The sequence below is a fragment of the Oryctolagus cuniculus genome, chromosome 1 (genome assembly GCF_964237555.1).
Source record: "Oryctolagus cuniculus chromosome 1, mOryCun1.1, whole genome shotgun sequence".
Lineage (NCBI taxonomy): Eukaryota > Metazoa > Chordata > Mammalia > Lagomorpha > Leporidae > Oryctolagus > Oryctolagus cuniculus.
In genome coordinates this window covers 223,075,294-223,103,107 of record NC_091432.1, presented here as the reverse complement: position 1 = coordinate 223,103,107, position 27,814 = coordinate 223,075,294, and the positions used below count along the sequence as shown (strand labels likewise).

At 41.4% G+C, this 27,814-nt stretch overlaps 1 protein-coding gene across 1 annotated transcript in view; it reads left to right on the top strand.

Annotated features, from left to right (window-relative positions):
• BRINP1 (BMP/retinoic acid inducible neural specific 1) overlaps positions 1-27,814 on the top strand; it is a 209,740-nt gene that overhangs the window by 110,123 nt on the left and 71,803 nt on the right. The window contains exon 3 of the mRNA XM_002720507.4: positions 20,515-20,705. Coding sequence (XP_002720553.1) covers positions 20,515-20,705 — 191 coding nt within the window. The remainder of the gene's footprint in view (positions 1-20,514; positions 20,706-27,814) is intronic.

The following is a 27,814-nucleotide window of genomic DNA, read 5'->3' as shown; positions in this document are numbered from 1 at the left end:
GTTCCATTCATTCTCTCACACTCACTTCTAATACTTGAAAAAACAAATCCAGAAGCTGTTATCTGCTCTCCAGGCCCTTCCCTGGTCAGAGCTACCATCCTCTAACTTATTATGATACTTGCCTACTGTTTGGTTTCACTGCTTTTGGTCTTTGCTTAAAAAATATCTATTTATTTGGAAGTTAAAGCTATGGGGGTGGGATAGAGAGAGAGAGAGAAGCTTCAATATGTTAGTTCACTCTCTGACACATACAAAGAAGCCAGGTTTGGACCAGGTCAAAGCCGAGAGCCAGGAGCTCCATCCTCGTCTCCCACATGGATGGTAGGGGCCCAAGCATTGGGGCCTCATTCGCTTGCTTTCCAGGTGCATTAACAGGAAGCTGGTTCAGAAGTAATGTAGCTGGGGCTAAAACCAGCACTCCAATACAGATGCCAGCATTGAAAGTGCCAGCTTAAGTTATTGTGCCGCAACAAAAGCTCCTGCTGCCTCTAGTCTTGTCCTCCATAGCCTGTTCGCAACATGGAATGAGCTTTGTAAAACCTGAGTAAGACTGCATCACTCATCTAGCTCAATATCATGCAAACAGCTCCTCATTTATTACATAGTAGTCTCCCACATCCTTACAGTGGTCAACAGGGTCCTAAATTGCCAGACACTTGTGTTTCCCCTGCCATTACTTCCTACCATACCCTTCCCCTCACCCCCACTCTCTAATTACCAAGTCTCCTGGGTCATCCGTGCTTGGAAACCCCTTCGGGTGTCAGCATAGTCTCTTGCCAACTCTGCCAGGTGTTTGGTCCAATATCACTTCCTCAATGAGACCAACCGTGACCATCATACTAACACTTGCATCTCCTACTGCCAGTACCTCCACTACCCCTTACTTTGTTTACATCTTCCCTTTCTTCCATAGTATTTATCACTTTCTAATTTACTTCTTTAAACAATTACTACTTGTTTATCTCCTGCTGGAAAGTAAGCTTCACAAGGAATGATCTGTAAATCTTTTATGCATTAATGTGTCTCAAGTGCTTAGAATAGTGTCTAGTGTGTAATAAATAATTATATGAATTTCTGCATGAGTGAATTAATGAAAGATTGTATGAAGGAAGGGATGGTGTGGCATAGTGGAGAGACCAATGAGTATAAAATTCATATATACCTGCAGTATCCTCCTGGTCGTCCTTCTTTCTTGCTCTTTGGTCCTTATACAAGTCATGTCACCCTTGGAGAATGAGCTCCTACATTTTAAAAATGAAGTAAGTAAAAATCTCTACCATGTAGGGTAGCCTTGAGGATTAATCAAGGTATTTGATATGTGCTTTGTAAACTGGAAAGTACTGTATAAATGTTAGCTTAAAAAGAGTAAGGTGGGAAAAGGCAGAATAAAGGGAGAGAAACTATGGAGTAAGAGTGACCAGCAGGGGATTACATGGGTAAACTCCCACAATCCCAATGCAAGCACTGCAGGGATAAAACAGTAGTAAAAATCAAGTGGAAGAAACTCAGGCTAAAAATGCTTCCTGTCCCTGATGAAGTGAAGGGTAAATCAGTCCACAAGTGTTTACGTGGAATCTTAAAATTGCAAGTCACTGGACTCAAGCAGATCTGAATTCTCATGGATAATTTCACAGAGTGTGATCAGGACAAGGCTTATATGTAAAAGAACTGTGATTCAGTGTCAGGAGAAATTCCAGTGCTGCTTCGGGAATGCTCAGGAGGGAGGGGTGATTTTAAAGTTCAACATTTATGAACACCTTTATGTGCCTAGTCCCCTGTGTACATTATCTCTAACAAGAAATCTGTGGAGAAAGTCTTTGTAATCCTCACTAGCCGGGAAACAAGCTGAGAATTTATATGACCTAGGCAAAGTTACACTGCTGATTACAAATAGATTTGGGTTTGAACCTCACACTGACTTGATTTTCTGTTCTTTGCTCTTTCTACTGCATTTTAGTGCCTTCCATGTTTTGAGTTAGGAATGGAGATTTTAGGGAATTTTCATAAATGAAGTAGGATTTTGTTTTGGTCTTGATGGATAGAAGTTGTACAGGTGAACTCTTTAACATGGTCAACAAATAAATAAAGAGCAACTATTTAGTGCTGGCAATTAATAGGTCTGTGTGATGAACCTTGTGATGAATAAGACAATATCATTATCCTCCTGGGGTTCTTGTTATGTGAGGAAAAGTGTTGAGACTTGGATAGCATGTGGAGGAAGATAATAAAGTACAAATAAATCGATAAAATAATTTCAGTGAAATACTGGCCATAAATAAATGAAAACTGGGGAAAGGAATGTGGGCTGTTGGTGGGCAAAGATTGCTGGTTATCTTGAGCTTTGAATGAGTGGGGCAGTATGGCAGCAATCTGGGTGAAATCTGCCCCCTACAGGTTATAAAGACACAGAGCACCAACATATCTGACTATTTGAAACCTGAATGAAAACACTGTGATTGGAAAATAGTTAATAGGAGAATGATGAAAGATGAAGTTAGAGAGGTAAACAGGCCCATACACATAAGCTATGGTAAAGAGTCTTGACTTTTTGCTAATTGAAATTCTTTCCTTACTCAATTTTTCTGTCATTGATCTTCCTTGTTCACTGGGTTAAAATCCGTGTCTTTGATGGATTCTTCTCTTTTTAGTCTGTAGATATTGGAGCACCGGAGTTTTACTCTTTGAGCCTCTTATTCATCTATGCCTATGTTTTGATGATCTCATCTGTTCTTATGACCTTATAGAATCTACTCTGACAATTCACATTTGTATTTCTAACCTAGATAAATCCCCTGAACTTCAAACCCATAAACCCAGTAACCTAATAGGCTTCTTAAATGTGTCATTTCAGAGTGTGAATTATTGGCTTCCCCAGTGAAATGTGCTCATCTCCCAATGTTTCCATTTGAACTATAAGCCACAAAACATCCATGATTCTGCACTTCCTTTCATTCCCACATCAGTAAAGTCTATAGATTCTACTTAGAAAAGACCTTTCTGGTGTATCTGCTTATTGCCTTCATCCATGCCACTATCAGCTTTCATCTGGACCACTGCAAAAATCACCCAGCAGCTTCCCTGTTTCCAATTCTGTCCTCCTCCTGCCCTTAGCTCTTTTCTACAGTGGTCAGAGCGATTATTCAAAAATCTATTTTAGATCCCATCACCCATTGCTCAGATGCCTCCTACATTTGGAAGAATACCTTGAATGGAGAAGCACTGAAAAATAGTGGTTACTTGAAAGATCAGAGAGGAAGCCATGACATCAACTAAGCATAAAAGAAATATGGTTATTCTTCCCTCAATTATTTGAAAATCTATATGTTAGGCCCAGAACTTGATAGGTGGTAATTAATTTTGTTCATTGACTTGATTGGGCCAGTGATATCCAGGTAGCTGATAGAACATTTTTAAGTACATTTATACAGGTGTTTCTGGAAGAGGTTTGCATTCAAATCACTGGACTGAGTAAAGACCTTCCATCTCCAGCTTCAGCAGACATCATCAACCCATTAAGGACCCAAGTAAAACAAAATGATCAAGGCAGAGCACATTGCCCCTCCCACAACCTCTCTCTCTTTGAGGAGCAACATCCATCTTCTGCAATTGACCATTACAACTCATCAATAAGACTGTGGACTCCAGGACTTACACATGTACTCCCTTTGTCCCACCTTGCCATTCTCAGGTCTTCACAATTGGTTGGGACCACCATCAGCTTTTCCATATTTTCAGCTTATATATCCTATTGGTTCTGTTTCTCTGGAGCACCTTGATGATTGCAGGTACTAAGGATATCCTCAAATGCTACCCCTTTCCCTTGTTATGTAGAGTATGTCATGTAACAAGAAGAGCAAGAAATAAATGACACCTTTATTACAGGGTGATATATACTTTTTTAAAAAAGATTTATTTATTTGTTTATTTGAAAGGCAGAATAACACACAGAGAGAGAGAGAGGTCTTCCATCTGCTGGTTCACTCCCAAAATGGCCACAATAGCTGAAGCTGGACTGATCTGAAGCCAGGAGCCAGGAGCTTCTTCTGGGTCTCCCACACAAGTGCAGGGGCCCAAGGACTTGAGTCATCTTCCACGGCTTTCTAAGGCCATAGCAGAGAGCTGGATCATAAGTGGAGCAGCTGGGACTCTAACAGGTGCCCTTATGGGATGCCAGCACTGCAGGCAGTGGCTTTACTCATTATGCCACTGTGCTGGCCCTACGATACATACTTTTATTGGAGGATTGCAAGATGCTGTTGGTAATAGTGAACTAGGTAAAGTAGAGCAAGAATTTTCCATTGACGGAAACTTCATGTGGGTAGAAAAATTAGTGGTTAGAGTGAGTTTGCACATGCAATGGAGCTTAACAGTGAACCTATAGGAGGGAAACAAAAACACACTAACTAGAAAAGTAAGTGGATGGGGCAGGTCACAGAACATGTCCTAATAAATATAAAGACATCAGGGTTACATTATAGGTAGTGGCTATTTTTGAAAAGTTCACATGTATGTGATGTTTTGGTTCACAGAGCAGTTCAGTTTAACTGGAATGAGTACCAATAGAGGAACAAACTGGGGGTTTGAAGTGCAGCCCTGAATTTGAGGGATCTTAAATATAGTCATATGTCTTAAATATAAACATAAAATATGTATTTATAGAAATATAAACCAAGAGAGTTTCCTTTTTATTTTACAGACAGTAGAGTTCATTGAATGCTTCCCAGCAAGCTGGATGAGGTGGCATGAGCCAAGTCACACCTGAGAAGATAATTTTGGCTGTAATATTTAGGAAAAATTGCAAGGTTGTCAAGGTGGAATCAGGGGGACCAGGTGGATGGCATTTGTACTTCCTTGCATCTTGGTTGTGTGTCTTGTTTTATTTAATCCCATAAGACTCCTTTCCTGAAGATCTCTGGGCTTATTAGACATGCTACTGATTGGGAAAGGGAAAAATGAAAGCACTAAGGTGTTAAAGATTAAATCCAAAATGCCTCACTTCTGAGGATTTAATTGCCACCTTTGCCTATGTGTGGAACGGGGCACAGTAATAAATAGAAACAGGAAGTTCCTAAAGGTGCAGGCAGTTTGGAAGCATAGTACATCCAAAGGTAACTTGCCAGACTCCAGGGGCTCAGTGTTGGCTGTGAAACAAGTTCATTGTGGGAAATGTCTAAAACATGGTTCTTACTGCTGGAAAGGAGAGAAGATCCAATCATAAGCCCAGTTGTGTCACTTTCAATTTTTAAGAAGTATTTGTTGGGTACTTTATAAGTCCCAGACAATGTACCAAAAGCTGAAATAAAACACAGGTACACTCCCTGTGCCATAGAGGTTACTACTAGTGGGGAGGAATGAGGATGCAATCAGCACAGAATAAGTAATCACCAGCTGTGTTCTGTGGTGCAGGAGACCTGAGCTGGCACAGGAGTCAGGGGGACAGCTCTTTAAGAGTAATCTCCAGGCCCACACCGGGTCAGCTGGGAAGGAATTTAATAGGTAGGAGTAAAGGAGAAGCCTGTTGGAAGCAGAGGCAACCATAGAAGCCTTGTAGTTCTAAAGTTCTCAGTTTTGCTCTCTAGCAGGGCTTGTTTAAAAGGCAGAGGTGGAGACTCTGAGTTGCTAAGTTTGAGTAAGCAAAAAGCACAGACGAATATTTGAGTGTGATAGTTTTCAAATTGTGCCCCTTGACCCAAAGGGCAAGTGGTGAGGACAGAGACAATGGTGTGCAAACTCTATAATCCTCTGAGAAGTTCTACTTATATATAATTTACCTATTTTGTAAACTATCTTTTGAAATATTATCAATTTTGTTTTCCCCACTGCAAATTCTTTGTCTACATTGTTTATTCCTATAACTCTAACACCTAAAATAGAGACAGAATTGTGGTAGATGTAACTCGAAGAAAAAATAATGAGTTAATGTTTCATGTATAAACAAAATTCTGAAAGTCATTAATCAAGCCCAACTCCCCATTTTGTACATGGAGAAAGTGAAATCCATACAGGAATCATTACTGGTTTAAGATTGTCCTAATTATTATGTTAGAGTAGATGGCAGATTTATACCTTTACCCAGTCTAGCACTAGTTCTGGAAACTGCAAGTTAAGCTTTTAAGGAGACCAAAATATTGGCAGCACCTTGAAAAAATGCAAGTAGGAAATACAAGGTACTTTCAAAACCATTCATATACATTCATAATGGGCAATTAGCTTGCTGGACAGTATCCTTGTTGAAAGTAGTCTTAAGTTAGATCTGGTGTACATGTAGTATAATATAGAGAGTTAAACCAGGGTCGACATCTTTGAGTCTTGAGTTTCTTTATAAGTTAAATGGAAATGATCACAAAGAGCTACCAGAGTGCAAGTGCCTATGAATCCAAATTCCTCAGTCCTTTTAGGTGGCTAGTATACATTTATCTGTAGGAATACAGATTTTGAAAATCAAATGTGTTCAATATTGGAAAAAAAGATATCCTTTTTATTTTAAGATATAGATTTAGGTACATAAAATATCAACATGCATCAAGGATGGGGAGAGAGAATGATGAGAGAGACCGGAAGAAGGAAGAGAGGAGAGGAGAAGAGTACTATATTTTCTTTTGTAAAGTACCAAGTGAGCTTGCAGAAGAATTGTTGCTAGGCAGTGGCTTGTGTAGGGTGTGGCCATCAAAATGCCTTTATGCCCAAGAAGAATAATATTGGGCAGTCGTAGAGACATGAAGAAAGAGGAGCTGAGGGATAATTTGATGGAGAGGAACCCTTTTCTTTGCTGTAGAAGAAAGAATGGTTAAAATTCAGACTCTGGGGCATGGTCTTGAAATAAAACAGAGGAGTGGTGGTTTTCACTGTGCTTTGGAATCTGATCCATCTAATTCGGAGCTTTAAAAAGCTAAGTAGGGCCGACGCCACGGCTCAGTAGACTAGTCCTCCGCCTGCGGCGCCTGTACTCTGAGTTCTAGTCCCTGTTGGGGCGCCAGTTCTGTCCCGGTTGCTCCTCTTCCAGTCCAGCTCTCTACTGTGGCCGGGAGTGCAGTGGAGGATGGCCCAAGTGCTTGGGCCCTGCACCCCATGGGAGACCAGGAGGAAGCACCTGGCTCCTGCAGCGCACCAGTCATGGAGACCATTTGGGAGGTGAACCAACAAAAGGAAGACCTTTCTCTCTGTCTCTCTCTCTCTCTCACTGTCTAACTCTGCCTGTCAAAGTAAAATAAAATAAAATAAAATAAAATAAAATAAAATAAAATAAAAAACTAAGTAGGTCATCTCTTCTGTAACATTCACCAGCCTGGAGCCTATGTGAGCCTAACATATATTTTTGGTGGCCATCACAATTACTAGTTCCAGAATGAAATGTTTCCAGTTCACCTGGGCATTCAGAAGGCAGTTCCTAGTGATTCATATACATTTCTTCCTTTCTCAAAAATCAAAGCATCTCCTAGTCAGTAAGGGCAGCCACCATAAAGTATCCCCACCACCTTTCGGATTCTGACTCTGTCTCATAAGCATCTATGCCAATCAGTTATGCAAACTCTGCTAAAGTGTCTTCAAGGACAAGGAGGGACAAGCTTACTTCCTAGGGCAACCGGTTCTATTCTGATCCCTTCTGACAGTCAGAAAGAGCTTGCTTTAATGAGTGAGATTTTGTTGTGTCAGTTATTCTGTTATTCTAGTTTTAGCCCTCAGAGTTGTGTTTTACCATATTAACATTTGCCAGATCCCACCAACTAGAAAAATTGGTGGTATCTTCCTTCTTGAGTTTGGGCAACAAAATGCATCTAGGAATACTTAAAACTTCTCTTTTCTAGATAGTATTTTATCATCATTATGTACACTGAATCATGTTTATCTACTTAACTTAGGTGTGTTATAGGTGTTTTAAAATGTGTTTTCTTGTGATGTGAATTTAAATAATGACTTTGTTATTTAGGTATAAAAGCCTACAGAAAGGTTATATGGCAAAACATCCTTGTTTTCTAATTGGCTTTAGCATAGTCATTTTCAAACATTTTTTGGGGAAAAGAGTCTTTCTTTTTGTCCACAAACAACCCCCAAAATGAACAGAAAAGTCACAATCTACTGACCTAACTCTCTCGCTGAATAACTCAATCTATAAGTGATATCCTTGATATGGTATCCTTGATTAGTTTCTTAAGTATGTTATTTGGCCTAATCAATGGGTGAAATCAGTATTAGCAAACTTTCCCTTTTAAAGGTCAGATAGTAAATACTTGAGATGTTGTGGGTCTTACGGTTTCTGCTGCAGTGATTCAACTCTGCTGTTATAGTCCAAGAGCAGCCATAAATGATATGGTACACAAACAGATGAGTGTGACTGTTCTCCCATAAAAATATATTTACAAAAAAGGCAGTGGAACAAATTTGGCCTGTGGGCCACAGTTTGCCAACACAAGTTAAATAATTTTTAAAGATTTTCATGCATTTAGGTTAAATAAAGGTTGATTTTTTATTCCAAATTCCTAATGTAGGACCAGATATTTAGTGAGTGTTAAATGAATTGAAGAGAAAGGTGTTTATTAAATTACTTTTAAATGTTTATTTATTGATTTTTATTTCACTTGGAAGGCAGAGCAACAGATGGAGGGAGAGAGACAGAGAGGGAAAGAGATTCAGAGACATTGTCCACTGACTGGTTCACCCCTTAAATGCCCACGAACACAGGGCTGGGCCAGCCCAAAGCGAGGAGCCTAGAAATCCATCTGGGTCTCCCTTGTGGGTGATAGGGGTCCAAGCACTTGAGCAATCATCTTCTGTCTCTCAGGATGATTTAGCAGGATGCTGGAATAGCCAGAACTAGAACCAGCACTCCAATATAGGATGCAGGTGTCCCAAGTCATGGCTTGACCCACTGTGCTACAATACCTGCTCCTTAATTATTTTGAAGCAGGAACAGAGAAAGCTTTTGTAAAGAAAAATGAAGGGAGGGTCTAACTGAGGTGTGGATTTGGGAGAGGATCTTAGATGGCAGGATGCTTGCTACTCCTAAAATATCTAACAGGAAAGAAATTGGCCATTAAATGCAATATTACTTGCTTGGGAAATATATAGATTTTTCTACTTAAAAAATGTACTGTAGCAGAGGAAAATAAGCAATGATCTGGGTGTGCAAGACCTGGATTTTATAAGCAGCTCTGCTGCTGACAACTGTGTGTCTCTGGGAAAATTATCTCGCCTCTCAGAGTCTTTGAGATTCCTTCTATAGATGGAAGGCAGTGATGAAGACATTCTCTATGGTCCCTTAGAGCTCTCAAATTTTGTAATCCAAAAGGAAAATTCATATAATTGCAATGTTTAATGGGATTTATGATAATTGGAAAATAATTGCTGCTTCAAACTTTTATTAATCTATATTTAGTTATGAGTCATGCTTTCACAATAGATGCTTTGGAAATAAGCAGAGAGACAAATCGAGTAAACAGAATTTTAAATATTTTATTTATATGCAATTCATGTAATCCCTGGAGCCCATGGGCATATTAAGATCATTTAAAATATCCATTAAAAGTTATGTGTTATGAGACAAACTCCCCTTTCAGAACGCCTTGCCAAAGGATAAATAGCTAACATTTATTGAGTAGCTACTACTGCCAGATTAATTGCATTCATTATGTTTAATCCTTCCAGCAACCCTGCAAGGTAAGTACTAAGATTCTTCCTGCACTGACAAAGCCCAGAGAGGCTGAGGAATCTGTGAGTTATCACTCAGTTAATGAGTGGCTTCCTGCTGAGAGTCAGAGCCAGGCCTGCTCAGCTATAAAAAGTCTGTGCTTACCTGGTGGTGCCACAAGGCCTTCAGCAAAGGACCTATTTCCCATCCCCTTTTTCAGATGCTCAGGGCGGTATGTGTTTCCTTGTTAATGACACCCTGTTTCTTCTGTGGAGCATTGAAGGGCTTTGGCAAGGGGATTTGGGAGCATCAATACTTGTCTTCCAGAATGGTGAGCAGGATGGCACCAAAATGGGTAGGAAAGGAGAGAATAAGAAAAACAAAGAGGAACTGAGACCAAGAATCATTAAATCTGACTTTCTGTCCCAACTCTGGCTTAGATTTGCCAAGGAGTCTTCACTGCTATAGGCCTCAGTTTCCCCAACTAGTGATGGGGATGGTCAGACTCCTCATCTTCCAGGTTGCTGGGAAGATAATGAACACAATGCCAAAGGTTGATCACAGACCAAGTGCACCACAGACCCCACAAAACTAATTAGGTAATGGGATAGGACAGTGAATCAGACTAGAGGATACTGAATCTGAGATCAGAAAGCTGGATTCTAATACCCTTAACCAGCAATAGTGTTATGACCTTGAGAAAGTCCCCTTTTCTCACTGCGCCTCAGTGTCCTTACGTGTGAAATGAAACTGCTGGCCTTGAGTGCTTTCTCCAGAAGCCCTTCCATCTGATAGTTTGGATTCTGTGCATCAAGGCAGTGAGCAGGGCACTCAGGGGCTTGGAGGGCATCTGAGGAAAACAGAGCAAGTGCCTTCTGAGCTGCCTTCCCCGTGATTAATTCCCACAACCTCTGTTGTGGCCCCCTGCACTCAGGAACAGTGCTCCATGACAAAGCCCACCTGCTTCTCTGGAAATGGTCCATTTGGCTCCTCCAAGTGTGCTTGTTCTGTCTCTATTTTTCCCTCCCAAGTTTCCACCCAACAAGAAACATGTGGCTCCACTCCAAGATGCTTTCCTTGGATTAGAGGCCCCATTTCTCCGGAGTTTGTTTCCTTAAGAACGTTCAGAACTCCTGTGGGACTGACAGAAGAACAAAAATGTCATTCTTTAAATGAACACACTTTGAAAAGTAGAGGGACTTACATATACATTATGAGCAAGGATTATTTTATTCTCTAGTTAAGTCACTGTCTTTACTTGTAATTAAAACAATTCTGTTCCTAACCACGTTTTCATGAAGAATTCATTTTTTTTTCTAGTTTTCTGCTTTACCTCTTCTCACCCCTTTGGGGCCAAAACACTCTGAGAGATTCGCTTGGATGCTGCAGCTCCTCAGCTGCCCTCCCACTTATGTGCTGGAGCATGGAGGCAGGCAGGGGATTTGGCACTGACACCCTCTCGTTAAGATGCATCATTTCTGCTTCACATGTGCCCTTGGGTTCACCTTTCCCTGAGCTGGCTGGGGATCGTGTGAGGAGAGACTGGGAACAGTAGGCAAGAGAAATGCCCTCTCTTTTTCTCTCTCAGCTCAATAATTTTCATCTCTTCATTTCTCCTCGTCTGCAACCTCCCTTGCTCATCTCTGGGGATAATTTGCTGCTAACAATAACAGCAGCCGTCTCAGAATTCTCCTCCATCGCCCTGATACTCAGAGGCTTCTTTTTATTCCACTTCCAATGATTAGTTAATGCAAGCAAAGAAATAAGCTGCCAAGGAACAAACAAATGCAAACATTCCATAACTGTAATCAATCGTTCATTCAACAAGCATTTATTGGAGTGTCCAGTGTCTACAATGTATACCCAAATGTATTCCTGAATTAAGTCAGAATCCCCAAAGAACTACATATCTAGACTATAATATTTTGATCCTCATGAATGCTTTACTGAATGGTGCTATGGCATACACATTAGGCTAACTTGTAACTTTGTAGCCACCAAACTTCTTGGGGGTGTTATTGAAGACATCACCCACCAGCATCAACTACATTTATCTCTTTAAGAGAAGCTGTAGGGTATGTTTGTGTCTTACTGTAGGATCCAGGGAATTTTATTTACTCCAGCAATTTTATCAGCAGCTACTTTAGTGTCTTTTTGATTGTTTGGCTCTTTGGGCTGTGATTCCCTTTTTTGTTTGTAAAGAAGCTCAGAGACATTTGTAGTTCACTTGCATCAAGTGCTCAGGACTTTATGGAATTAATTTTGCATGTAATTATTTTAAATATTTTACCTATTTATTTGAGAGGTAGAGTTACACACAGCGTGAGGGAGAGACAGAGAGAAGAGTTCTCCATCCACTGGTTTATTTCCCAAATGGCAGCAATGACCGGAGCTGAGCCAATCCAAAGTCAGGAGCCAGGAGCTTCTTCTAGGTCTCCTATGCAGGTTCAGGGGCCCAAGAACTTGGGCCATCTTCTACTGCTTTCCCAGGCTGTAGCAGAGAGCTGGATTGGAAGTGAAGCAGCTGGGACTAGAACCGGCACCCATATGGGATGCTGGCATGGCAGGCAGAGGATTAACCTACTGTGCTGCAGTGCTGGCTCCTTGCATGTAATTTTTAACCTAAATCTTAATTTCTATTCTTCCTTTCATTTTTCCTATTGTCTCTATATTTTAAAACCCGTAGGATATGTATGGTTTTTAAATTTTTCTTGAAAACAGAGATATTAGTATCACACGATGAGGGATTCATGACAATGATCATCACATGTGGTATGATTCAATGAAGTGATGTTTATAACTGTTTACCAAATGATATAAGTTTTTGAAAATTACCTCCAACCATATCTGCTAGAAGTTCAAATTCAAGTAAACAAATAAGCCATAATGTCTGCTTTGTGGAAAAGAGTATAACAGTCCTTCACTTATTCAAAGGTTACTAATAGCCTCAATTATATAGAAAACAATTATTGACTTTTTCAGAGATCACTAGCAGCCTTGATTATCTAGAAAACCATGGAGGAAACTCAAAATTATCCAGCACCTTGTATGGACCCAAAATTGCCAAGGGAATTTTCCACATAACCCTAAGAAGTAGAAATTATAATCCCCCATGTCACAGATGTGGAAGCCAAACACATTTTAAGCAATAGAAACATCATAAATTATAAATGTGCTGTATAAAAATAATAAAAATAACACAAACACCAACACTGGTTAACAACTGCCCATCCTTATTGCAATTTGGAAATATGTCTTCCCACAATTATTTCATTTAATGTTTACAGTTTGCATCATTGTGCAGTGTTTGTCTTCATGCCATATATTAAGAAATAGACTTGGATGGAGTTTATAAAATGTTTCATAAACTCAGTCTTACTTTACAATATTCCTCACAAGAGTCAAACCTAATCTTTCCTCAAAGTTCTGTCTACTGTGAACTTTAAAAAGCTCCTGATCTTTCCCTCTCTTTTCTCACCCCACCACCATTTATCCACTCTCACCCCACTTCCCTTTAGAGCCACTCATAAAACCATAAAATAACGATAGTATGTGTAATAACTTTACACTAACATTTTATTGAAAACTGATTATTTCCCAGATACTATGCTTCGCGATATAATGTTAAACTCCTCGCCCCAAAGTTGGTACCATTTACAGTTTACAGAATTCAAACACTAGATAGTGGTTTTATTTATTTATTTATTTATTTATTGACAGGCAGAATGGACAGAGAGAGAGAGAGAGAGAGACAGAGACAGAGAGAAAGGTCTTCCTTTGCCGTTGGCTCACCCTCCAATGGCCGCCACGGCCGGCGCATCGTGCTGATCCAATGGCAGGAGCCAGGTGCTTATCCTGGTCTCCCATGGGGTGCAGGACCCAAGCACTTGGGCCATCCTCCTCTGCACTCCCTGGCCACAGCAGAGAGCTGGCCTGAAAGAGGGGCAACAGGGACAGAATCGGGCACCCCGATCGGGACTAGAACCCGGTGTGCCGGTGCCGTAAGGCAGAGGATTAGCCTAGTGAGCCGCGGCGGGGGCACTAGATAGTGGTTTTAACCCAAGATATTTAGCTCCAGAGTCTAGGCTAGAGGAGGCAAGACCAAAGGTGACCTTATTCAAATCAATCAGCTTGGGTATCCAGGAGAGGAGACAGGTTCCCAAGAGCACAGGGGCAATTTTCCTGCCTGTATCATAGGCTTTCCTTCTGCGCAGCCTCATACTCAAGGCGTCATGAGTGAGAGTGTGTATCTGTGTGTGCATGTGTGTGAAGGAGCAGGGAATAATAAAGTGGAAGAAGGAGGACTCCTATAAAGGCAATGCTGAGCTCTGAAAAGAAAGCCTTAGCCTTTAGTTTCCTCTGTGGACTTTTCTTAAATCTTGCAGCCCTGGCTCTGGTCTACATCTAGTGCCTGTCCCTGACATCACTCTCCCCCCTGCCTTCAGCTCCCCCAGTGGGATGGGCCTTGCTGTAGACACCCCTTGCCTTCTATCCACTACCTTTTTTTAATCTCAATCTAATTGGTTCGCCCACCCTGCTGGGGTGCTTAATTGGTCATGAGCACATTTGGCAGATCCTATGCCATTGTGAGCTCTGCCTTCTCCTCCAAGGGGAATTCGCTTACTCTGTGGGCTCAGAAGGAAAGACTATTTTGTGCACAGTTCACTGGGAACTTACGTCATGAAATTGTTCATGGACCAGAAGAGCAGTTAGACAACATGGCAAGAGAGTCTTTTTCTCTCTCCTCATCACTCTTCTCCTCTCCCCTCCCCTCTCCTCTCCCCTCCCCTCCCTTATCCTCTCCTCTCCTCTCCTCTCCTCTCCTCTCCTCTCTTCTCCTCTCCTCTCCTCTCCTCTCCTCTCCTCTCCTCTCCTCTCTCCTCCACTCTCCTCCCCTCCCCTCCTCTCCTCTCCTCTCCTCTCCTCTCCTCTCCCCTCCCCTCCCTTATCCTCTCCTCTCCCCTCCTCTCCTCTCCTCTCCTCTCCCCTCCTCTCCCCTTCCTCCTCCCCTCTCCTTCCTCTCCTCCCTCCTCTCTCCTCTCCTCTCCTCTCCCCTCTCCTCTCCTCTCCTCTCCTCTCCTCTCCCCTCTCCCCCTTCCCCTCTCCTCCTCTCCTCTCCTCTTTTCCTCTCCTATCTGTATTTTTAAGGTATTGGAAAGGGTATTGAACTTGGAGTCATGGTTCCCTAGGCTCTGAGTCCTGCTAGGCATGTTCTCTGTGATCTTGGAGAAATGATTCAATCTCTTTGATATTCAGTTTTCCCATTTGTGATTGAGTGAGTTGATTTCATGACTTCTTTGAATGGAGTCAGAGTGAAGCTTTAAGACAAGGGTCATACTACATATGGGCTACAGCTGTCCCACTGATTGCTTTTGTAAATAAAGTTTATTGCAACACCTACTTATTCACATATTGTCTATCACTGCCAGTACTCATAACAGAAAGGACAGAGCTCAGTGGTTGTGTCAGATATCTTATGGCTGAAACCTAAAACATTTACTATTTAACAGAAAAAGTTTCCAGGCTTTCTTTTAGAATATAAATCAGATTGTTTGATTCAAAACTTCTGTTGACTCTTCATGTTACTGAGAATTTAAAAATAAAGTTTTTGCCAAGACCAGCAAAGCCTTTTGAGATCCATGCTTGCCACATCACATCCTTAGATGTCACCATTATTTTTTTAATCATTGTTCCTTTCATCTAACCCATGCTACTCATCTAAGTCTGCCCTCTTGACACCCCTCAAACCTAGCAAACACTTTCCTACCTCAGGGCTCTTGCACTTACTGTTCCTCTTTTCTAAAACATTCTTCCATTAGCTGGTTCCATGGATCACTGTTATTTCCTTCAAATCTCTCCTCAGATGTCATCAAATCAGGAAGACCGTTACTGACTTACATGTAAAACCACTCACCTTTGGACTTCCCAACCTTGTTCTGCTCTATTTGTGTGAATGTGACCATGTCCCCCAGTAGGTTGCACATTTGTTTCTTTACTATTTGTTCACTCTTACATGTCAGTAAGCTCCTTGAGAGCAAGACTATTACCAATTTTGTTCACTGTGATATCCTCACCGCTGGATAAATAGTAATTGTTCAAGTTCCAAACGCATAAGTCAACTCGTTCAGCTCTCATGCTGATAGCTTCTGAATAGATCTAGGTGCCAAGCCCTTTTATACTTCAGTGTATTTTGATAAGAGTGAAAAGACATAGAATACTGTAACTTGATGTTCTTTTTTTTTTTTTTTGAAGATTAATTTATTTATTTGAAAGGTAGAGTTACAGAGACAGGAAGAGACAGAGAGAAAGGTCTTCTATTTGCTGGTTCACTCCCCAAATGGTTGCAACAGCTGGAGCTGGACCAATCTGAAACCAGTAGCCAGGAGCTTCTTCTGAGTCTCCCACGCTGGTGCATGGGCTCAAGCACTTGGGCCATCTTCCACTACTTTCCCAGGCCATAAGCGGAGACTCGGATCAGAAGAGGGACAGCTGGGACACAAATTGGTGCCCATATGGGATGCTGACACTGCAGTCAGAGAAGTAGCCTACCACGCCACTGCCCAGGTCCCATAAGGTGATGTTCTTCACTCCAAAATCCCTATAATACTTACAGAGCCATATAAAAACAGATTTTTGTAGCTGGATTGTTGGGCAACATGAACAGTTTACAAGCTAAAATCTAATAATGTCTTTTGACACACAGTCTTTCATTCTGTGGTCCCCAACTACCTCTCTCTCTTTACCTTTCATCATTTATATATCACACATATGCACATACACCCATCTCTTTCCAACTGTCTTATCCTTCCTCATCCCCCCCCCCCCCCCCACTGTATTAAACAGAACTCATTCTCCTGGAAACTACTTCCTCTATCTTTGGCCAAATCCTACATTTCCTTCAAGATTCAATTTTTTTAAAGATTTATTTATTTGAAAGGCAGAGTTACAGAGAGGCAGAAGCAGAGAGAGAGGAGTCTTCCATCCGCTGGTTCACTCCCCAGATTGCTGCAAGGGCCGGAGATGTGCAGATCCAAAGCCAGGAACCAATAGCTTCTTCTGGGTCTCCCATGTAGGAGCAGGGGCCCAAGCACTTGAGCCATCTTCTACTGCTTTCCCGGTCCACAGCAGAGAGCTGGATGGGAAGTGGAGCAGCCAGGATTCAAGCTGGCTCCCCTATGGGATGCCGGCACTGCAGGTGGCAGCTTTACCTGCTACGCCACAGTGCTGGCCCTAAGATTCAATTTGTATAAGAAATTTCACCCAGCCTTGTTTCTAGACTCTGTCAGGGATCCTCTGTTCTGACCTTCTGTCTCTAAAAATACCATTGTAATAGTTCACCAGAGTTTAATAACTTACCTAAACAACCACTTGAGTTGCCTTTGTCATCCCACCTCCCCAAAACTGGACCAGTTCATTGGGGTGAGGATCACTATCTGTGGTGTGGAGCAAGCAGTGCCTGGTTAGGAGTTGGTGCTTTATAACAACATCTCAGCTACTGAGCTTGTCCAGAGAGACTGGTTGTGTGTGCAGCAGTTCACATATTCCCTCTCCTCATCCTTCCAGCTTCCCTGGAGGGAGAAGCTGAGTCCCCAGCATCTTTGCTAGGTTTTTCAAGGAGGCCACACAGATGGCAGGTGTTTGATCTATAGCTGGTGAACTTCATGAATACTGTGACAGTTTTTTTTCTTAAAAGACATTGAGTCGTGGTCTTATAATTTGGTGGTGAGAATGGCAGTATTCCTTTGTACTGGGTCCACAATGTTTGTATGTTCTACCTCTCAATATTTATCTTCAAGGAGAGATTTAAGAATCAGACTATTCAAGATAACTGTTTTCTATACTCAGCTCTACCAGTCACTAGCTGGGTGACCTTTACCAAATTACTTACCTTCTCTATATGTAAATGAGAATTAATTTTGAGGAATATAGGCAGGGGTCATATGAAAAAAAATTCCAGAGAGTAAGTCTTAAATAACAATGATGCACACACACACACACACACACATACCTATGTCTACATGCTTATAAATGTCTGTTCCCTGAATATATATATATTTATATGGATAAGTATACATTCATAATTATGTGCAAAGCCATTTTATAATGTTCAGGGATAAGCTGATTAAGACTCTTCCTTACCTATAATTCGTGATTCTCTTGCTTGGTATTGATCACTGATTATACATTCCATCACAACTTATTGACTTAAAACAGCAATATTTTCTCACAGTTTCTGCAGCTGAGGGATCTGGGTGTCTTGCATCTGGGTCCCTCCCCAGGCTGTTGTCACCTCAAAACTGGGCTTGCAGGGTCTGTTTGTTTCCTGGCTCACAGGGCTACTTGCTGCTGGGCTTTTCTCCTGAGGCCTCCATTCCTCAGCAGCAATGGACAGAGGCTTCCCTCTGCTCCCCGCCATGTGGTCTTGCTATACCTTGTAGCAGGAGGCAGGAGGGAGGTGAGACGGAGACAAACCGATAGTCAGCCAGACACAGAGAGAACAAGAGAAATGGCCAGTGAGAGAGAAAACAAGACAGAGAGAGCAAGAGTTAAAACAAAGTGAAAGAGAGAGAGATACACAGAGATAGAAAGGGAGCCAGCAGAAGAGAGAGCTAGCAGGACAGTGGGAAAGAGACCGAGGAAAACAGAGCAAAATATAAGTCATACTTTTTGTGACCTGATCATGAAAGTGATGTTCCATCGCCTTCACATTCTACTCATGAGGGACAACTCAGTGGAGGTGGGGAGGGTCTCTGGGGCTCATGTCATAGGTGACCTGTCTGCTGTGCCCATCAATTCCCCTCCACTGGCTATTGAGGTCCCTTCCCCTCCACCCTTGCTCTGTCTTATCCTCTCCTCCATCCTGCTTTCCTTCTGTTCACCTCTTCCCACTACACATTCTGTACCCTCCTCTCATTCACTCTGCTCCTACCCTTTCCTTCCTGTGGTTTGGTTTTCTTTATTTTTTTTATCACATATTAATTTGTCTAAATTGGATGCAAACTTCAAACCTGTAGTTCAAACATGACCACAGCACTGAAGCTTTCTCTGGAGGCCAGGCAAATATATTTCCCTATTTCTGTGTCCTATGCTCCTTGATTTACAAGCAACTTGAAATATTTCATCTTCCTTGCCAGACTGAGAGCTTTGTCACGCTATGACTGTGATGTGCCCATCCTCCTCCTGTGTATTTCAGAAGTTATCCTTAGTAGGTGCCTTGCAGGGATTCACTGCGTGCAGTTGATGGATTTATGTACCTAAGATGTGCAAAGTACTGAGTTGACTTAGAATTTGAACTGTGCTGTGAATTACAGACTGAGATTCGGTAAGCATAGACCATTCACTCTGAGGCTTGGAAGTGTATTCGAATGTTAAAGCTCTTTCAGACCCAGTTTGCTATGAATCTGGGGTCAGACTCCACCACTGAATCACTGGGGCATGTTCTGGCCTGATTCCCATCCTGTTCTGCTTTTTCTTGCCCCATGCCCCTTTCTTCATTCATCTCTCCCATCTTGTGGCAGGAGAAAGAGACCTTTTCATTAAACTCTGGTTCCCATCGTTTATCTAGGCTCACCTTCTCACCCCTTTGGTTGGTCTCTTTTTCTCAAGGGATCGGAAGTGTGTAACTCAGGCAGGTTGGAGAGCTGGCTGCTCCGGGGCAGCTGCATCTTTGGTAGGAACAGTGATGATTATTTGAGAAGCAGCAGCCTGCTGAATCAAGTTCCTTTAAATTTCTACTTGTACTCAGTTTACATTCTCCAGGGTCCCTATTCATGAACCTTTCATGATTTATATGTGCATGTCTGGGGGTCTGTGAGGAAATAAAATTATAAAATAATATTTCACATTAGATTAGTGCCTTTCAGTTTCCCAAGGTATTTTTACAAGCAATGTTTCATGTAATCCTTGAATCACCAATAAGAAATAAGTAATATGAATTGGATTTTAAGAAATGTAGATCCAGAGGAAAGACATGTTTACCCCCAATGTCACATCAAAATAGTAGGTGCTCAATAAATACATGTTAAAATTTTGGATTAAAGTGAGACCTAGACTGAATGTTTAATTTTTGAATTGTCTTAGCATAAGTCTCACAGTGCTTTGAGTTTCGGGTTTATTTTTATGTGGTCTGCCTGCCACTCTACCTCCCTCTTTTATTCTCTCCCTCCATCCTCTCTTCCTCCCTCCCTCCCTCCTTCCCTCCCTCCCTGCCTCCCTTCCTTCCTTCCTTCCTTCCTTCCTTCCTTCCTTCCTTCCTTCCTTCCTTCCTTCCTTCCTTCCTTCCTTTTGTCTGGCTTATGTATTCATTCATCTAGCATTATTATGAATACTGTCATGCAACAGTCACTGAAATGTTTACAGAAGTAGGTTGGAGAGTACCTGAGAACATTCCATCTCTATGGTATGGTTCACAAACTGGTGAGAGAGTTGGACAAACAGCTGGAAGACAGCATAGAACTAGGTCCTGCAAAAGGTACCAGAATTATGAGGCTTGTGTGACAGACAGGACATTAGCCATGATATTCTTGTGAACTATGAAATGCCATGAAAATCTTCATTCTCATAACCACCGCCATTAATATAGTCACATTGTTATTAATAATACTGTCTTCTCTACCCATAACATAGTGAAAATGACTCCTAATTCTACAACCATGATGCTCTATAAGGAACTTGAAAACATGACTTCATAGTTCCATGTCCCAGGGATAAAAGTAGTACTCAATAAATATTTGTTGACTAAAGAGGGAAGCTCCAGATCAAACATATATGAAAATAAGTGCAGACATTCTCTGACCCAAGGAGAGATGCCCAAGTGGGCTGGCTGGGTGGACTTGGACTTCAGGGAAGGGGCGGTAAGTTGAGGAGTGTCACTCATCTCTCCTGCCCAGGGAGTTTGCCCGTTGGAAGGTGAGGAACACAGCCATTGAGAGGAGAGATCTGGTCCGCCATCCAGTGCCCCTCATGCCGGAGTTTCAAAGGAGCATCCGCCTGCTTGGCAGGAGACCCACCACTCAGCAATTCATCGATACCATCATCAAAAAGTACGGCACGCACCTCCTCATCTCTGCCACCTTGGGAGGTAGGTCAGCAGCCACTGGATAATCACTGTGTCCTGACTTTGGGTCTGGGGTGGAAGGGAGAGTGGGATCTCCTGAGAGCAAAGCCCTCTTAGCCTCGCATATGTTGCTAGATAAGCCAAATTGTCCTGGTGACTGTGAACATCTCTGAGCAGCTGATTCTGTTTAGGAGACAGTCTAATTGAGAATTTACTAACTTTCTTGTCAATACGGCTTAAGTTTAGAATTGGATCATTTTATTAGGAATGCTCAATCAGTTAATTATCTCAATTGTTTTGAAATGGGGTCTCTTCCAGGGAAATATATTTCAGATGTTCTTTAGGGAATTGCTTTTGCTTATTGCCTTTGCTTACTTTAGGGATTGATTACTTGAGGTTGTCGTGTTATTAGAGGGCTATCTTTTTTTGTTTTAATAGTTATCTAACACCAAACATTTTATTGTGATAAAATACATAACTAAATATTGGAAATTTTTAAATCTCATTTTGGTATGGAGTCAGTTAACAGGAAAACTGAGTACTTGTTCCACCTTGTTCACTCTTCCCTACCCCTTCCTATCAGGCCCGAACAATCTTTGAGGGAGAAGAAATAAGAGGAGTAGATAAAGGGAAGGGCATAATTGAAAAGAGAGTGGGAAATGGGGCAAACTAGGGCATTTAGGGGAGCATGGGCCTTGCCTATTGCATCATTTCATGAACAATCCCTTAGGTATCAGTTTTGTGTCCCAGTGACTGGGTCTACTGAACACTGAGAAAACCCCATGGGTAGAAGAAAGCCATTCCACCTGCTCACATATCTGCTGAAGTACATTTAGATATGTCTCATTCCAGCTAAAATAGATTGGTGTATTGACTGAAGAGGGTTGATTTCTACTAACTAGAATGTTGAGTATAAATTTCATGGGATAAGTAGCATTTTAGTGTACAAGAGCTAACTAGAAACAAGAAGGCAGCAGAGCTTTCTAGGCTAAATATACAGTATATATTTTGAAGACAAAGAGTTTAACAATTTAGTAATGTGGGGAATGTGGGTTGGAAGATTTGCTGGGTAAATTCATTCAATCCTATAATTTATCATTTACTATTTACTGAGTATTTGCCATATAGAAAGCATTATATGGTGTCTTCAGTATTCAAAACTTCATTTTGTCATATTATCTCCATTTTATCAATGAGGAAGCTGAGATTCAAAATAGCTAAGAAATGACAAAGCTACATTTTTAATTTATGATTTTCTGTACATAGAGCTTATCTTGTTTTACAATTCAGTGGCAGTCTACTCTTTAACCAACTGGCTCACCCATTCCAATCACTGACAAATTAGTGTTTGTTTTCTGCTGCTAGTCAGATGCAAAGTTAAATAGGACTTTAAATGTGAGATTATCAACATAAATTTTCTTCTATTGTAGAGAGAAAGTGAACTTGTTTCAACATTGAGTGTGGCATTAGTCTGAACCCTTTCCTTTGAATATTTCTACTTCCCATTTCACTTTGAAAAAAAGTGTAACTAATTCAATTCTTTCATTAAAAAACTGTGCTCTGGTCTGAGTCCCTAGAAATCCCAAATAACAAAGACCTTTCTTTCTCATTGAAATATATTTTTAATTTCTCCAAGGCAAGATGGTGAATTATTCACAGAGTCTTGTTTCTCTCCTGTTTTTACAATGCATTTTAAATATGCAAAGCTTTGTATGGAAATCTAATGTTGGACAGCAGGCCCTCAAGGCTCCCTCAGCTCTCAATATAGAGGCATAGGAAGAGGGAAGGGAAAGGGATTTAATGTTGATCAAATGCTATGTGCCAGAAAATGTGTGATGTCCTTCTGACATCATTATTTCAGTTTCTCATTCATGGAAAAATATTTCTTAAGGGTTTTCTCATGCAACATGAGAGAAGGGGGGGTGGGAGGTACAGTGAGCAGAACAGATCCTGTAGATTGATTGCCCCTGGTTCAGTCCTGTCTCCTACTCCCTATAAGCTTTGTGTCACCTTGAGAAGAACCTGATTTTTAAGCCTAAGTATCTTCATTTATAAATAATCATAATAACAACACTTCCTTTATGCATATCCTGAAAATGAAATTAAATGATGCATTGAAAGTGCTTAACATATAGTCTGGCACCTGTTAAATTGTTGCTGCTGTTGATGTAATTATTTTAGTTTTCTTTTAACATTTTATTTATTTATTTGAGAGGTAGAGTTACAGACGGTGAGAAGGAGAGTCAGAGAGAAAGGTCTTCCTTCCGTTGGTTCACTCCCCAAATGGCCGCAACGACGGAGCTGTGTCAATCCAAAGCCAGGGTCCAGGAGCTTCTTCCAGGTCTCCCATGTGGGTGCAGGGGCCCAAGCACTTGGGCCATCTTTTATTGCTTTCCCAGGCCATAGCAGAGAGCTGGATTGGAAAAGGAGCAGCTGGGGGGTGGGGGGTGGCGACGCTATGCCTAGTGGGTTAACACCCTGGCCTGAAGCTCAGGCATTCCATTTGGGCGCCGGTTCTAGTCCCGGTTGCTCCTCTTCTGATCCAGCTCTCTGCTATGGCCTGGGATAGCAGTAGAAGATGGCCCAAGTCCTTGGGCCTCTGCACCCACATGGGAGACCCAGAGGAAGCTCCTGGCTCCTGGCTTCCGATTGGTGCAGTTCCAGCCATTGTGGCCAACTGGGGAGTGAACCATCGGATGGAAGACCTCTCTCTCTCTCTCTCTCTCTCTCTCTCTCTCTCTCTCTGCCTCTCCTCTCTCTAACTCTGACTTTCAAATAAATAAATAAATCTTAAAAAAAAGGAGCAGCTGGGATAGAACTGGCGCCCATAAGGGATGCTGGCACTGCAGGTGGCGGATTAACCTACTGTACCACAGTGCTGGCCCCATTATTTTAGTATTATTGCTATTATTACTTAATGGGGCTAAGGAACTTGGGGACCAAGAATGGAAGCTCAGTACTACCATTCACTTGATAAGTGAGAGACATCAAGAAATCTATTTTCCTATATGGACATCAGTCTCCTTGTGTATATACAGAGTTGCACAAAAATATTTTCACCACATTTTTTTCCTAAGAACATTGTATTTCTTGAAAAGAAATGCTTTGATAAACTTTTAAGGTATTAGGTAAATCCTGAAGAGCATAATCAAACCACAAAAGCTGATCCTTCAACCATCACCTTTGGTGAGAATAAGCAAATTTGTTTGACTCTTTAGGAAAAGGATACAGCAAGGAAAGGGCGTTTAAATGAAGTGGCACTGACAGAAGGGTGAACAACTTAGACGTTTTCACGGGATCCCCAAATTTTTGGTGAACTGCATAAAATACTTGCAGTGAATGATCATAGGAAGGGTAGCGAAGGGAAAACATCTGCCTCTGGAGCCACACACAGGGAAACAAGGTAGCAATTTTCTGTAGTCTCTAGCAGGATCATAGTTTGGTACAAAGAAACATTTCAGAGACCGGATAAATGTGTGACATATATGAGTACGCTTGTGTGTTTCCATGGTCATCATGTTTATTGCATAGACAGGTCACACAAATGCCTTCCTATATTTGGATGTGAGTTGGGCTATACATAGGCATGTATACATATGCATCACACACATACAGATGCATCGCAGGCATCCATATAGATGCAAAGTATGTTTCTGCATGTGTATATATGAGTTTACACATGTTTGTGAATGTATTACCTGGATTTCTCTATATAATCCAGGGTGTGTGTGTGTGTGTGTGTGTGTGTGTGTTTTCATTTCTCACCCTGAATCTGGAACAGTGTCTCCTTGGCTAAGAAAAAAAATCACAAGGCTCAGAAGGAGCAGATAAGGGATTCTCCAGAAATCCCCATCCCTCACCTGGGAGCAACATTCCCTATTGACTTGAAAGGTAAAACAATCAGTTTCCACCTCATCCTCCATCCTCTGTGTGTCTGAATCATATTTTTTTCTTCTTGGGGAGAAGGTGTTCCTGAGACTACAGAAAACTCCCTTGGAGGACAGGAAGACAGAGGAAAGACCTCTGTGGGTTGAAGAGGCAATTTGCAGGAATGCCCAAGTGGGAGAGCAACTCTAAACAGAACATTCTCTTAATAAACAAGAAATTAAGTCTTAATAATGCAGCAAGAAGCCTATTAACCCCTCTTGATCTAAGGTTTGCTTCTGCCAGTTCTCAGCCCGGAGGGAACTGGGTTTGTTTCACCTTCTGTTTCACAAGCCCCTAAGAGAGCCTGAGCTGACACATGGAATATTTATTTCCTCTGCCTCTTAGCTCTTACTCCTAGTGTACTGTCTTATTTAGTCATTTACCTCTCTACCCATTTATGCATTTAGATATCATTCAGTCATCTATCTGTCCAGCCATGCAACCATCTATGCATCCATTTATTCATCTAATGGTAACTGAACATCTGTTCTTCATCAGGTCCTAAGAGAATCATTGGGGGACATGAAGAAATGAATTATGTAGAATCATTTTTGCTGCACCTCGCCAGCCACACCCATTGGAACTCAAAGCCTAATTACAAAATAAAGTCATTTTTAATCCAAATATATTCAGATGGTTGTGGATTCCAAAGGGTAGATATCACATCATACTGCTTAATAGTGAAGGCTTCCAAGATAAAGTGTAAGCATGAGTATCTTACTCTTTTTTTTTTTTTTGATAGTTAGAGTTATAGACAGTGAGAGAGAGAGAGACAGAGAGAAAGGTCTTCCCTCCGTTGGTTCACTCCCCAAATGGCCGCTATGGCTGGCGCTGCACCAGTCCGAAGCCAGGAGTCAGGTGCTTCCTCCTGGTCTCCCATGTGGGTGCAGGGCACAAGAACTTGGGCCATCCTCCACTGCCCTCCTGGGCCACAGCAGAGAGCTGGACTGGAAGAGGAGCAACTGGGACTAGAACCCGGCACCCATATGGGATGCTGGCGCCGTAGGCAGAAGATTAACCAAGTGAGCCACGGTGCCAGCCCCAATAGTATCTTTCTCTTAACTCAACTGGAGTGTAGGCATGTGGGACCCAGAGAAGAATTTTGATGATGATGATCAATCTCTCTGCTGAAAGATTTCATTCCAATTGAGGGAGTTATATCAATTAATTAACTATATCAAAAATTAACTATAGAGTTGGACCACCTGAATTGTTACTCATTCATGTGTAACAACTCCCCCCCCCCTCAATTATTTGTGAAGTGCAATATACATGCCCATATTTTACTATAGCAGGGGATGGTGAAAGATTTTAACTCCTTGGCTTCACAGGGTTTCTGCTCGAGTGTAAGACACAGACTGTTAAACCAGAAGCCACCACCAGGAAATGTGATGCCTTGGAGAAATAACAGTACTTGTGGGAGCACATGTTTAGAGTTTATAACCTACTTCAAGTAGTGAGTGGGAGAATTCAGGGAAGGCTTCCCAGAGGTGATATTTTAGGGGACACCTAAGTCATGCATATAAGTTAAAAAAAAATAAAACAGAAAAGCAGAGGCTGCACAAAGAGAGGAAATGGGGCACATTTGTCCAAGCCAGAACATCCGTTATGTTCAGAAAGAGGGTACAGCTAAAGAGACCAGATCATCAAGGGCTTGTGGCTGACATGACCTGCATGGATATGGGCAGCATTTATCTGGCCTGCCCTTCACCCTGGGCATCATTCTCTCTTTGTCATTTACCTGGTGCATTGCAATGACCTCTTTCTGCTCATGTCTCTTTTGACTATCATAAAGCAATAGAAATAAAATGTAGCACCAAATGTAAACTTCATTTGCCATTATAAATTTTCTTACAGCCCAGATTTTAATAAGGAAAGGGTTTTGAAAAAGTGAAATCAATTTACTAATATATTTTATTTAACATCGTTAACATAATATATCCAAAATATTAGCATTGTAATATGCAATCAAGAGAATAAACCATAAGTGAAAGATTTTACTTTTTTTTATTATAAACACTTTTATTTAGTAAATATAATTTTCCAAAGTACAGTTTATGGATTAAATGGCTTTTTCCCCCACATAACTTCCCTCCCACCCGCACCCCTCCCATCTCCCGCTCCCTCTCCCATTCCATTAACATCAAGATTCATTTTCAATTATCTTTATATACATAAGATCGATTTAGTATGTATTAAGTAAAGATTTCATCAGTTTGCACCACACAGAACATAAAGTGTAAAATACTGTTTGAATACTAGTTATAGCATTAATTTACAATGAATAACACATTAAGGACAGAGATCCCACAGAGTAAGTACACAGTGACTCCTGTTGTTGACTTAACAATTTGACACTCTTGTTTATGGCGTCAGAAATCTCCTTAGGCTCTAGTCATGAGTTTCCAAGGCTATGGAAGCCTCTTGAGTTCGCTGACTTCGATCTTATTTAGACACGGTCATAGTCAAAGTGGAAGTTCTCTCCTCCCTTCCTCCCTTCAGAGAAAGGTACCTCCTCCTTTGATGGCCCGGTTCTTTCCACTGGGATCTCACTTGCAGAGATCTCTCATTTAGGTGTTTGTTTTTTTTTTTTTTTTTTTTTTTTTTTTTTTTTTTTTTTTGCCAGAGTGTCTTGGCTTTCCATGCCTAAAATACTCTCATGGGCTCTTTAGCCAGATCCAAATGTCTTAAGGGCTGATTCTGAGGCCAGAGTGCTGTTTAGGACATCTGCCATTCTATGAGTCTGCTGTGTATCCCACTTCCCATGTTGGATCATTCTCTCCCTTTTTTATTCTATCAGTTAGTATTCGCAGACACTAGTCTTGTTTGCATATAGTATCTCCTATATGCCAAAAACTCTGCCATATGCCAGGGATAAAGCCATGGCTAACATAGACCGTGTCTGTCTTCACAGTGATGACAAACTAGTTTTATTTCTCACTATAGAGACAAAATTTCCCCTATTTGTCTACTTCTGACTATCTCTGAGAAGTTTCATCTACTTATCTGTTTGTCTGTTGTTCTGTCAGTTCACTCATCCATCCATCTATGTACAAAGGGATAAAGATGAGAAAAAGAGGAGAGAATGAGTGAACAGAGAAGAAGAGAGACTGGGAAAATAATAAACTGGAGAATAATGAGGAAACAGGAGGAGGAAGAGGAAAGAATGAGAAGAGAATGCCTATGCTGAGTCCATCATTTCAAAG